Consider the following 14038-nt stretch of genomic DNA (forward strand, 5'->3'; position numbering starts at 1 on the left):
TCTCCCCCCCCCCCCTTCTGTCAGATAAAACTGTGAAGCTGTGGAAGATCAGTGAGAGAGATAAAAGACCAGAGGGCTACAATCTGAAGGATGAGGATGGGCGGATCCGAGACCCTGCCACCATCACGTCACTACGGGTCAGCACAACATTAAGACATCTGCTCCTTGAAGCATCTTTACGATGTTATTCAAATAATACAATGCATTTAGTGTTAACTATTCAATAGACTCAAAAGCAAAAGTATGTAGAGGCGGTTCAGGGGTGGGTTTCCCGAAAGCCTCTTAAGGCCAAGAGTGTCTTTAATTACCTCCTAAGATCCATCGTTAAGCTAACGTGGTTTTCCCGAACAACATCATAGCCAAAGTACGGTACTACTTTAGTTTGCTCTGAATTTACAAGGGACCCGGACCACTAATTCTAAATAAATAAATAAATAAATCTTGAATCTGCTGCCAGTGTTCAATTATTTTTCTTGTACATTGCAAGTACATCAACTTAATTATAAATAAATATATGAAAAGCCTTATGAATATATTTCAATATGTTATGGAATTATGTACGGATATCATAATGTCACACTGATATCACCACATTTTAATCAAATTTAACTCCATTAGGCGAGTGATTATCTAAATTAGTGTCATAAATGAGACACATTTCTGCACCTGTAATATTGTGTGTGTGTGTGTGTGTGTGTGTGTGTGTGTGTGTGTGTGTGTGTGTGTGTGCACGCGTGAGGGGGGGATTGATCTGTCTCTACCTCAGGAGGTGTGTGTATATATATATATATATATATATATATATATATATATATATATATATATATATATATATACACACAGTTAGGTCCATATATATTTGGACACTGACACAAATTTTGTTTTTTTACCTGTTTACTGAAACATATTCAAGTTATAGTTATATAATGGACATGGACATAAAGTCCAGACTTTCAGCTTTCATTTGAGGGTATCCACATTAAAATTGGATGAAGGGTTTAGGAGTTTCAGCTCCTTAACATGTGCCACCCTGTTTTTAAAGGGACCAAAAGTAATTGGACAATTGACTCAAAGGCTATTTCATGGGCAGGTGTGGGAAATTCCTTCGTTATGTCATTCTCAATTAAGCAGATAAAAGGCCTGGAGTTGATTTGAGGTGTGGTGCTTGCATTTGGAAGATTTTGCTGTGAAGAAAACATGCGGTCAAAGGAGCTCTCCATGCAGGTGAAACAAGCCATCCTTAAGCTGCGAAAACAGAAAAAACCCATCCGAGAAATTGCTACAATATTAGGAGTGGCAAAATCTACAGTTTGGTACATCCTGAGAAAGAAAGAAAGCACTGGTGAACTCATCAATGCAAAAAGACCTGGACACTCACAGAAGTCAACAGTGGTGGATGATCGCAGAATAATTTCCATGGTGAAGAGAAACCCCTTCACAACAGCCAACCAAGTGAACAGCACTCTCCAGGAGGTAGGTGTATCAATATCCAAATCTACCATAAAGAGAAGACTGCATGAAAGTAAATACAGAGGGTTCACTGCACGGTGCAAGCCACTCATAAGCCTCAAGAATAAAAAGGCTAGATTGGACTTTGCTAAAAAACATCTAAAAAAGCCAGCACAGTTCTGGAAGAACATTCTTTGGACAGATGAAACCAAGATCAACCTCTACCAGAATGATGGCAAGAAAAAAGTATGGCGAAGGCGTGGTACAGCTCATGATCCAAAGCATACCACATCATCTGTAAAACACGGCGGAGGCAGTGTGATGGCTTGGGCATGCATGGCTGCCAGTGGGACTGGGTCACTAGTGTTTATTGATGATGTGACACAGGACAGAAGCAGCCGGATGAATTCTGAGGTATTCAGAGGCATACTGTGTGCTCAAATCCAGCCAAACTGATTGGTCAGCGTTTCATAATACAGATGGACAACGACCCAAAACATAAAGCCAAAGCAACCCAGGAGTTTATTAAAGCAAAGAAGTGGAATATTCTTGAATGGCCAAGTCAGTCACCTGATCTCAACCCAATTGAGCATGCATTTCACTTGTTAAAGACTAAACTTCAGACAGAAAGGCCCACAAACAAACAGCAAATGAAAACCGCTGCAGTAAAGGCCTGGCAGAGCATTAAAAAGGAGGAAACACAGCATCTGGTGATGTCCATGAGTTCAAGACTTCAGGCAGTCATTGCCAACAAAGGGTTTTCAACCAAGTATTAGAAATGAACATTTTATTTACAATTATTTAATTTGTCCAATTACTTTTGAGCCCCTGAAATGAAGGGATTGTGTTTAAAAAAAATACTTTAGTTCCTCACATTTTTATGCAATCATTTTGTTCAACCCACTGAATTAAAGCTGAAAGTTTGAACTTCAACTGCATCTGAATTGTTTTGTTCAAAATTCATTGTGGTAATGTACAGAACCATCTCATCTCATCTCATCTCATTATCTCTAGCTGCTTTATCCTGTTCTACAGGGTCGCAGGCAAGCTGGAGCCTATCCCAGCTGACTACGGGCGAAAGGCGGGGTACACCCTGGACAAGTCGCCAGGTCATCACAGGGCTGACACATAGACACAGACAACCATTCACACTCACATTCACACCTACGGTCAATTTAGAGTCACCAGTTAACCTAACCTGCATGTCTTTGGACTGTGGGGGAAACCGGAGCACCCGGAGGAAACCCACGCGGACACGGGGAGAACATGCAAACTCCGCACAGAAAGGCCCTCGCCGGGCCTGGGGCTCGAACCCAGGACCTTCTTGCTGTGAGGCGACAGCGCTAACCACTACACCACCGTGCCGCCCTGTACAGAACCAAAATTAGAAAAATGTTGCCTCTGTCCAAATATTTATGGACCTAACTGAGGTCAATTCAACCTCCTTAGGTAGAGACAGATCAAAACCTCTCTCTCTCTCGCTCTCTCTCTCTGCGCACACACATATAAGGGAGAACATTGCCAACTTGGCATTGTGGATAACAGTTGAAATAATCCTGACTGTATGTTTGAGTAACAGTGAAATGAGCAGGCACGGGGAAAACATTTACTTAATTACTTAGTTTATTATTTGCTCATTCTTTCGTGTGAACATTTATTCATTTAATTAAAAAAAAACACACGGTTGGAATAAAAAATTTTGCCCAAAAATCTAAAATAGTTTCAATTATTAATTACAACATTATATATGTAATGCTTAATGACCATACAATATATTAACATATTTTAAACACTTTTTATATTTCATTGGGGGTTTTGGGGTAAAAAATGAACGCCATGTGACCTCATCGACTGGATTTAGCAACTACTAATGCGTATATCGGGGACGCGCACTGCAAAGACCTTCTTCGTAATGTTGCTCTTCAGACTTCTTCTTACGAATGAGTTCGGGAAAACCACAAGACAACGTTCATTGCTTCAGAGCGTCTCTCAACTCTCTCTTTAACCCTAAAGGGCAACGTCATCGGGAAACCCACCCCAGATTGGTAAAGCTACATTACATCTTGACAGTAGTTCCTGAGAACTTGACTGATTCTGGGCAGCTCAGAAATGTGAGATTTTGAAATGAGAAGTAACTCATCATGCCACTGTACAGAGTCATGCAGCAACAATACAGAAATATACAGCAGTCTATTCTGGTGACTAACTCTTCCTTTGTCAGAAACTGAATAGCTAGCTCTACTCTTTTCAATTTAGTCACAATACAGATGACTGTTGCTTTATGAAATTCTTTTCTGTATGATATCTGAAGCAAAGGCAGTTCCTAGCAGCTCACCAGAAGCTTTAGAAGCTTCATGGTGCATTCTGTTGTTAAAGCTACATGTAGTAGTCACTCTTCAGTTCAGTTCCCATGTGAAAATCACATTTCACGTGCTCAGAGCCAGCACTGATAAATGATCTGCTGTCATTAATAGATACTCTCTTTCTCCTAATCAAAGGCAGCTGGTGAGAGTGATGATTGTGTGAAATGAAGGAGACATGATCATCTCTCTCTCTCTCTCTCTCTCTCTCTGACTCTTTCACCATTGTGCACTTTCACCCCTCCCTCCAAATTGAATTCAGATACAAAGCAGGGCATGATTCAGAGTGTCCATTAATGTTTACTGCAGCGTCTCTGTTTGCGGCTTCATGGCCTAATGGATTAAAGCGCACTGCTCCTGCGCCATTGTCTGGAAGATTAGCCAGACACGGGGCCCATGGCAGGGAAAGGGTGGCAATCCTATTTGAAGCATAAAATGTATGTGTGCTTGAGATGGAGAAAGGGATTTATCAGCACACATACAGGCAAAGGAGTGAAGAGCGGTAAAGTACAGAGTGCTAGTGTAGTCCATGGGGCAAGTTGTCATGTTTTTTGGCAGCCCACATTTCCAGCACCATATTCTTGTACTCCTTAATGTTTGTGATTATACTTCTGAAATGAACAGGGTTGATAGTAGATATGAAGAGTGGCTGAGACAGTTGTGAATGCAAAAGTTTATATCCCCTATGGTGATAAACAGAAAGGGTACATTTTTACATACATGCATACATATATATATTTTATAGTTATCTAGAATTGCAAAATTGTTGAAATGAAATGTGGGTGAATTCTGCAATAAAACATCAATCCAGAACATAAGGTCTCCAGATTAGGGGTGTAACACAGTGCTCCTATCTGGTTTGCTATTGTATCTGGTTTGTGCTCCTAAACTGGAAGTGGTGGTTTTTATTTATTTATTTATTTATTTAGCAACCATTGAACACATTGAAATGTTTTTGTCTGTAACTGTCTGTGATATTTTCTAACCAGTGTAGTTGGTTCCATTTCTCAAAACATAACCAAACTAGTAGTGCTGTAGTATTTCAGATTGGTCTTGGTTTCAAGACCGGTCTCAAGATCACTTTTTGAAGGTCTCGGTCTCGTCTTGGAGTCGGCATGGTGGTAGAGTGGTTAGCAATGTCGCCTCACAGCAAGAAGGTTCCGGGTTTGAAACTCACAGCTGACGAGGACCTTTCTGTGAGGAGTGCATGTTTCCCCCATGTCACCCAGTTTCCTTCGGGTGCCTCGGTTTCCCCCACAGTTCAAAGACATGCAGATTAGGTAAAATGCCCAGCGACTGGGGTTGTACAAGACAATGCATACTTAGTGCCAATCCCAAGCCCGGATAGATCGGGGAGGGTTGCGTCAGGAAGGGCATCCGGAGCAAAACCTATGCCAAATCAAATGTGCGGAACAGATCAGCTTTGGTGACCCCGAATGAACGGGAGCAATCGAAAGAAGAAGAATAAGGTCTCATCTCAAAATCGACCGCATTTTTTCTTGGTCTTGTCCCAGTCTCAGACATAGAGGACTCTGGATTTTATTTCAAGACCAGTCAAGACTACAACTGCAGGGATTTCACTAAATTGCCTGTGTATTGTCTGATTTATTTGTTAATATCAATACTGTGATTGGATGGAAAATTTTCCTGCTTCATATGCAACCAATAACATGACTCACTGCTCATTTTAAATTTTTGGTATTGTTGTCACCCCTCCCCACCCCCCTTCACACCCACTAGTCTGGTTCTGGTCTTGACTCGGTCTCACTCTGCCTTTGTCTTGGTCTTGTCTTGGTCTCAACCCCTCAAAGTCTTGGTCTTGCCTCAGTCTCGATGCACTCTGGTCTCAGTCATGACTTGGTCTCAGTTTATGTGGTCTTGACTACAACACTGCAAACCAGTAGCCTAATTTAAACCACCATAACCCAGACCAGGCAGTTATTAATAACAGCTACATGTTCATGTTAATGAACATGGTCTTTGTTTATACTGTGACACAAAGAAACAGCACTTAAAACAGTTATGTAATCAGCTGTTTACTAACTACAGTATTATGTTGGCTAGAATATGTGTAATCATACCAGAAGAGTAATTGAGCGTAAATATTTTCCTGATAAATACTAATGGGCTTTGATCACAGATCTGTGATATGGTACTGGGTCTCTAAAAATATGCCTTCTATTCTTGGTTCATCAAACTTTGATCAGGTACTGGTATGAAAAATGGTAGAATGGAAAAAATTTTGTCTCATCATTTGTTAATACTCACTAGAGCAGAACTGTGAGCTTCCTTCAGCTGCCTACTCTCAAACAAGAAAAAACAACAACATACATGACAACAACCTGGCATCGTTTTATCTCATTATAGTCACGAGAATGAACGCCGTTAGTTGTGAATAAATGGCTTAAGTGGCATCTTGAACTGAAACAGCCTAATTCATATTCATATCTATAAACTCACTCGGACAGTTTAAGAGCCTGAAGATAATGATTAGTATAGCCGAGGTTGCTCAAGGGTCTGATTTTAAACGACTCTCGTGCTGTGTGGAGAAGCTTTATTGCCTTGTGCTATAGGAGGAGGAAATCACACTAGGAGAGGCTTCATGCTGCTTCAAAACGTGCCATTTTGGACCAAGGCGCGCTCCACATCTGCATGGTGCAATTAGGGTCTGCAGGAGGGGCTTCAGTGCGGCACAAAATAGACACAGCACAGTGGGACGCGAAATACAGTGGCAGGATTCCAGAATAGCCATTATGATGGTCTTTAGCCCTGATCAGTAGCGAAGAGGTGCCAAAGATAAAGCCTAATGGTTTTCATGTTTAACCTCAAGTTGTAAAATTAAACCGAAATATACAGTACGTGAAGAATAAATTGTTCTGTTTACACAGTTATTGTGTTTCTCAGTCATTCCAATTTCTTCTTTTTGATGAGGTTGAAATAAATCGGGAAATGTTAAAAAAGAACTCCTTTCTGAAATACATGAAATCTACATCGTTCGCATGTTGAAGTATTTTGATGTGCTTAGCATGTGGTTGATGTTTTATTTTCTTTATTCTTGTGTGAAGTTAGAAGTTTTCTCCTGCTAAAGAAATCTATGTTCTCAATCATAAGGGATAACGATCAGGTTTCTCTGCTAGCTCCAAAAACAAAAGAGGAAACGTTTCTCTTATTACTCACCAATTAGTGGACACAGCAAGTGTTGGAGTTAAAGTTCCAGAATGCAATGCAGATATACAACAGCAGAGACTCGGCTAGTTTAGCGACGTATGAAATGACGAGTATTAGCATGAAAGCTGAAGCTTTGTATTTGAGGCAGAGTATACAGATGAGGAGCTGAGAGAGCTGGACAGAGCAGTCACTTTAAATAGAGATGAATTCCCACCGGCACTGATATCAGCTGCCAGTTTGATAGCATTGTGGGAAATGTAGGAAACTGTTAACCAAAATACAGTCCTGTGCAAAAGTCTTAGGCACCCTGTTTTTTAATACAAACTTTGTTATAGAGTTCTCTTTTATGACTTCTACAGTGGTGCTTGAAAGTTTGTGAACCCTTTAGAATTTTCTATATTTCTGCATAAATATGACCTAAAACATCATCAGATTTTCACACAAGTCCTAAAAGTAGATAAAGAGAACCCAGTTAAACAAATGAGACAAAAATATTATACTTGCCCATTTATTTATTGAGGAAAATGATCCAATATTACATATCTGTGAGTGGCAAAAGTATGTGAACCTCTAGGATTAGCAGTTAATTTGAAGGTGAAATTAGAGTCAGGTGTTTTCAATCAATGGGATGACAATCAGGTGTGAGTGGGCACCCTGTTTTATTTAAAGAACAGGGATCTATCAAAGTCTGATCTTCACAACACATGTCTGTGGAAGTGTATCATGGCACGAACAAAGGAGATTTCTGATGACCTCAGAAAAAGCGTTGTTGATGTTTATCAGGCTGGAAAATTTTCAAAACCATCTCTAAAGAGTTTGGACTCCACCAATCCACAGTCAGACAGATTGTGTACAAATGGAGGAAATTCAAGACCATTGTTACCCTCCCCAGGAGTGGTCAACCAACAAAGATCACTCCAAAAGCAAGGAGTGTAATGGTTGACGAGGTCACAAAGGACACCAGGGTAACTTCTAAGCAACTGAAGGCCACTCTCACATTGGCTAATGTTAATGTTCATGAGTCCACCATCAGGAGAACACTGAACAACAATGATGTGCATGGCAGGGTTGCAAGGAGAAAGCCACTGCTCTCCAAAAAGAACATTGCTGCTCATCTGCAGTTTGCTAAAGATCACGTGGACAAGCCAGAAGGCTATTGGAAAAATGTTTTGTGGACGGATGAGACCAAAATAGAACTTTTTGGTTTAAATAAGAAGCGTTATGTTTGGAGAAAGGAAAACACTGCATTCCAGCATAAGAACCTTATCCCATCTGTGAAACCCGGTGGTGGTAGTATCATGGTTTGGGCCTGTTTTGCTGCATCTGGGCCAGGATGGCTTGCCATCATTGATGGAACAATGAATTCTGAATTATACCAGCGAATTCTAAAGGAAAATGTCAGGACATCTGTCCATGAACTGAATCTCAAGAGAAGGTGGGTCATGCAGCAAGACAATGACCCTAAGCACACAAGTCGTTCTACCAAAGAATGGTTAAAGAAGAATAAAGTTAATGTTTTGGAATGGCCAAATCAAAGTCCTGACCTTAATCCAATCGAAATGTTGTGGAAGGACCTGAAGTGAGCAATTCATGTGAGGAAACCCAACAACATCCCAGAGTTGAAGCTGTTTTGTACGGAGGAATGGGCTAAAATTCCTCCAAGCCGGTGTGCAGGACTGATCAACAGTTACCGCAAACGTTTAGTTGCAGTTATTGCTGCACAAGGGGGTCACACCAGATACTGAAAGCAAAGGTTCACATACTTTTGTCACTCACAGATATGTAATATTGGATCATTTTCCTCAATAAATAAATGACCAAGTATAATATTTTCGTCTCATTTGTTTAACTGGGTTCTCTTTATCTACTTTTAGGACTTGTGTGAAAATCTGATGATGTTTTAGGTCATATTTATGCAGAAATATAGAAAATTCTAAAGGGTTCACAAACTTTCAAGCACCACTGTACATTATCGAGTCAGTACAAAAAAATTTTAGAGCTCCAAACGTTCGTTTTCCAGCACAAATTTAAATGTTACAGAAAAAAAGTTTGTATCTGAGCAGCATATTACATAAGAGAGCACTTTTCAGATTAAAAAAGAAAACAGAATGAAGGCTAATGGGTTTTGCTGCAAAATTAAGAAGCGAGTGTGACAAAGTGTCCAGAAGAACTGTGGCTGGTTCTGTAAGATGCTGAGTAAAACCTACAGCTCATTTCCTTATAAAACTGCACTCATTGTCCCTGAGACTATTTTTTTTTTTTAAAGCAAAGGGTCATCTCACACCAAAAATTGACTTTTTGTTTTATTTATTATGGCTTACTGCTGTTTTATGGGGGGGGGGGGGGGGGGGTTTGTTTTTTTTTAATCCCCCGCTGGCGACAAGGCCTGAAGGGGGATTATGTCGTGGCGATTTCCACCCGTCCGTCCGTCCCAGGAAAGGGTACCCGCCTTCTGAAATCGACTCCTCTCACAATTTTTGGAGGAATTTCACAAAACTTGACAAGAGCCATTGTTATGTCAGTAATACGCGTATTGTAATTTCGTTAAATTCGGTCACATTTTGCCAGAGTTACAGCCCTTGATTAACAAAATTATAATTTGACAGTTTCATGAGAGTGTTTTTTCCTTCGGAAATCAACTCCTCTCACAATTTTTGGAGGAATTTCACAAAACTTGGCAAAAGGCTTTGTTATATCTCAGTAGTATGAATATTGTTATTTTGTTCAATTCAGTCGCATTTTACCAGAGTTACAGCCCTTGATTGTACCTTGTACTTTCACAATTTTATGAAGGTGTGCTTGCCTTCTGACATCAACTCCTCTCACAATTCTTGGACAAATTTCTCAAAGCTTGGCTAAAGGCCTTGTTATATGACGGTAATACGCATATTGTGATTTAGTTTCGTTTGTGAAAATTGTACCAGAGTTTTGACTCTTGATTAAATAACTTGTACTTTTGACAATTTCATGAGGGTGTACGTTCTTCTGAAATTCACTCCTCTCTCAACTTGTGGAGGAATTTCACCAAACTTGGCAAAAGGCTTTGTTATATGACAGTTATACGCATATTGAAATTTCGTTTAATTTGGGCAGATTTTACCAGAGTATAACTTGATTATTAACAAACTTGTACTTTGGCAATTTCATCAAGGTGTGCTTGCTTTCTGAAATCAACTTCCCTCGCAATTTTTATCCCCCGCTGGCCAAAAGGCCCGAAGGGGGATTATGTCGTGGCGATGTCCGTCTATCCGTCCGTCCTGGGATGGGTACTCACCTTCTGAAATCAACTCTTCTCACAATTTTTGGAGGAATTTCACGAAACTTGGCAGGATTCTTTGTCGCATATTGCAATTTTGTTCAATTCAGTCCCATTTTACCAGAGTTATGGTATAGTTGCCAGTGTGGGATATTGTGCTCTCAGAGCACTCTTGTGTAAATGCCAAAACATTTAATTTCATTATTTTTTTAAGCCATTTTTTTTCTCCAGCATTTGTTTACACATGCCTAAGACTTTTGCACAGTACTGTAGGTTCATGAAAATAGACCATGTTGTCGACGGAAAAAAAAGTGTCAACATTTGCAAACTGGAGATCACATACTGCTTATAAATAGAGTATTGATATGCAAGTCATTCAGGGTGGATTTTTCCTTTAATAACATGAACGTGTTCTGATTCATTCTGATTCTCCCCCCGTCACTGCAGGTGCCCGTGCTGAGGCCAATGGACCTCATGGTGGAAGCGACGCCTAGAAGGGTTTTCTCCAACGGTCACACATACCACATCAACTCCATCTCGGTTAACAGTGACTATGAGACATACATGTCCACAGATGACCTTCGGATCAACCTGTGGCACCTGGAGATCACCAACAGAAGCTTCAGTATCCTTTAAGGAAAAGTGACTTTTGGAGCAAGTTGTAGATTTTGTGCACTTTAGAAACAAAACATAGACATAGTAGAGGAAAGTTAACAGTGTCACGCAGTGTTAACGATGTCTTTACAGCCCTTTGAGTTAGAGAGGTGCAGTTTCTTTCCTGTGAAAGTAAACATACTGTAAAAGGCTAACCAATGGACCATGCCAGGTAAATTTAACAAACATTTCTCATTGTATCAGTTGTATATAGTTCAATTTTCATCTGCTATCCTTGTTGCTGATGTACAGAGTGATGATTTGGACGTACTGTATTTTTGAGTTGTTTGGCTCTGATTGGTCACAATACAGACATCTGAAAGAATTATTTGGAAGCAGGAGCATGTACTGGCTCTTCTAGGATCAACACCATGAGTCATAGAGTCTTTTGATTGACAGAAGGAACCCAGACTGGTTGGTTGTGTCCTGATACAGTCTGTCTGGAGCTTACACAGTATATACCTCAAGGGATTCCTATATTAGTCACAGATAATCTTCCACACTCGAAGCATTTTGTGATGTAGCAATGTATACTAACACAAAATAAGCACATTGGAGAGTAGTAGTTTTGTATAGGGGTGGCACGGTGGTGTAGTGGTTAGCACTGTCGCCTCACAGCAAGAAGGTTCTGGGTTTGAGTCCAGTGGCCGACGGGGTCCTTTCTGTGTGGAGTTTGCATGTTCTCCCCATGTCTGTGTGGGTTTCCTCCATAGTCCAGAGACATGCGGTTAGGTTAACTTGGGCTGAAGTGCCCCTGAGCAAGGCACCTAACCCCCAACTGCTCCCCAGGCACTGTTAGCATGGCTGCCCACTCTTCTGGGTATGTGTGTGTGTGTGCTCATTGCTCACTTGTGTGTGCGTGCGTGTGTGTGTTCACTGCTTCAGATGGGTTAAATGCAGAGAAGGAATTTCACTGTGTGCTTGAGTCTGTGCTTTGAGTGTACGTGTGATAAATAAAGGGCTTCTTGTCTTCTTGTCTAGTAATCCCCTAAGCGCAAAAAAATTGCATTATACGTTGTCATACCCTAAAGTGTTTCCTGAACGGTGTTTCTAAGACATTGTGGACATTAAGCCAGCCAACATGGAGGAGCTGACAGAGGTGATCACAGCAGCAGAGTTTCACCCTCACCAGTGCAACACATTTGTCTACAGCAGCAGTAAAGGCTCCATCCGTCTGTGTGACATGAGGGCCGCTGCGCTCTGCGATAACCACTCCAAGTGTGAGTACTCACGCAATTCCTCTTGAACTTTATCACATCATTTCAAGTTAGAAAGATCGTTGTGCGCCTTGGTGGCAACAGCGTGTTGTGTCGCAGCCTCATAACTCCAAGGTCCACAGTGTGATCTTGATCATTCCTCTGGCTTCTCTGGTGTCTTTCCATGCCCACTGTTCCTGGGATAGTCCTCGGATCCACCATGAACCAGACCAGGATAAAGTAGATACTGAAGATGAAAGAATGGTGAATTAATTACATAGCTGTAAATTTCTATCCTGCTGAAGATTCAACCAGCTAAGACATGGAGCCAGAAGAACTCTTCAGCTACAGTGTGGCTCTTCAGCTACAGCCCTCTATCATATCGTATCTTCGTTATATACGTATGACTATGAAAGCCTCTATTTTCCTCATGCCACCACACCAAGCCTCGCACGTCAGAGACAAAACATCACTAGCCAGTAGGTTTCTGTGTCAAATTGTTAAATGCAATTTTTGCCAATTATTCTAAATTCAGTTTCAATTCAATACGTTTCACATGTTCTTCTTGTGCCTGTGTGAATTTACTCTGGGTTCTCGGGTTTCATCCCACCTCTCAAAAACATTGTAAGGAGAGCTGGCCACTTTAAATTGCCCCAGGAGTGAATTAGTGTGTCATTTTTATCCCCCACTGGCCGAAAGGCCCGAAGGGGGATTATGTCGTGGCAATTTCTGTCCGTCCATCTGTCCGTCCGTCCTGGGAAGAGTGCTCACATTCTGAAATCAACTTCCCTCACAATTTTTATCCCCCGCTGGCCGAAAGGCCCAAAGAGGGATTATGTTGGGGTGATGTTCGTCCATCCATCCCAGGTGGGGTACTCACCTTCTGAAATCAACTCCTCTCACAATTTTTGGGGGAATTTCACGAAACTTGGCAGGATTCTTTGTGTTATGTCAGTAATACGCATATTGTACTTTCGTTAAATTCGGTCAGATTTTACCAGAGTTACAGCCCTTGATTAACAAAATTATACTTTGACAATTTCATGAGAGTGTGTTTTCCTTCGGAAATCAACTCCTCTCACAATTTGTGGAGGAATTTCACGAAACTTGGCAAAAGGCTTTGTTATATGACAGTTACACGCATATTGAAATTTTGTTTAATTTGGGCAAATTTTACCAGAGTTCTGCCCTTGATTATTAACAAACTTGTACTTTGGAAATTTCATCAAGGTGTGCTTGGTTTCTGAAATCAACTTCCCTCACAATTTTTATCCCCCGCTGGCTGAAAGGCCCGAAGAGGGATTATGTTGGGGTGATGTTCGTCCATCCATCCCAGGAAGGGTACTCACCTTCTGAAATCAACTCCTCTCACAGTTTTTGGAGGAATTTCATGAAACTTGGCATGATTCTTTGTTATATGTCAGTAATATGCATATTGAAATTTTGTTCAGTTCAGTTGCATTTTACCAGAGTTATGGCATAGTTGCCAGCGGGGGATATTGTGCTCTCAGAGCACTCTTGTGTGTGTGTGCATGTTGCCCTCTGATGGACTGCTTCTTCATCAGGGTGTATTCCCAGGATAAAACAATTAAAAATGGTAGATAAATGAAATATTTTTTTTTTTTTTTTTTTTAAAGATATTTTTTTGGGCTTTTTGCACCTTTATTGGATAGGACAGTGTAGAGACAGGAAATGAGCGGGAGAGAGAGAGACGGGAAGGGATCGGGAAATGACCTCGGGCCGGAATCGAACCCGGGTCGCCCGCATTCATGGTATGGCGCCTTAACCACCTGAGCCACGACGCCCCCAGATAAATGAAATATAAAGCAGATAAAAGAATGAATATCCTGGAACGCATATTTATCCCATCAATAGAAATACAGTCAAGCTCTGTTAGCTATTCTTCAAATTTCTTCTTCAGTTTCTTCCATCATTGTGGTTGTTTTGTTGTCTGT

The 14038-nt window shown here is 40.9% G+C and overlaps 1 protein-coding gene across 2 annotated transcripts in view; it reads left to right on the forward strand.

Moving 5' to 3' along the window:
• Nucleotides 1-14038, forward strand: part of LOC132890759 (serine/threonine-protein phosphatase 2A 55 kDa regulatory subunit B beta isoform) — a 116349-nt gene that overhangs the window by 84155 nt on the left and 18156 nt on the right. For both annotated transcript variants that reach the window (XM_060927947.1, XM_060927948.1), the window contains exons 4-6: nt 25-137; nt 10681-10858; nt 11943-12107. In XM_060927947.1, coding sequence (XP_060783930.1) covers nt 25-137; nt 10681-10858; nt 11943-12107 — 456 coding nt within the window. The remainder of the gene's footprint in view (nt 1-24; nt 138-10680; nt 10859-11942; nt 12108-14038) is intronic.

The sequence above is a fragment of the Neoarius graeffei genome, chromosome 8, assembly GCF_027579695.1.
Source record: "Neoarius graeffei isolate fNeoGra1 chromosome 8, fNeoGra1.pri, whole genome shotgun sequence".
Taxonomy (NCBI): Eukaryota; Metazoa; Chordata; class Actinopteri; order Siluriformes; family Ariidae; genus Neoarius; species Neoarius graeffei.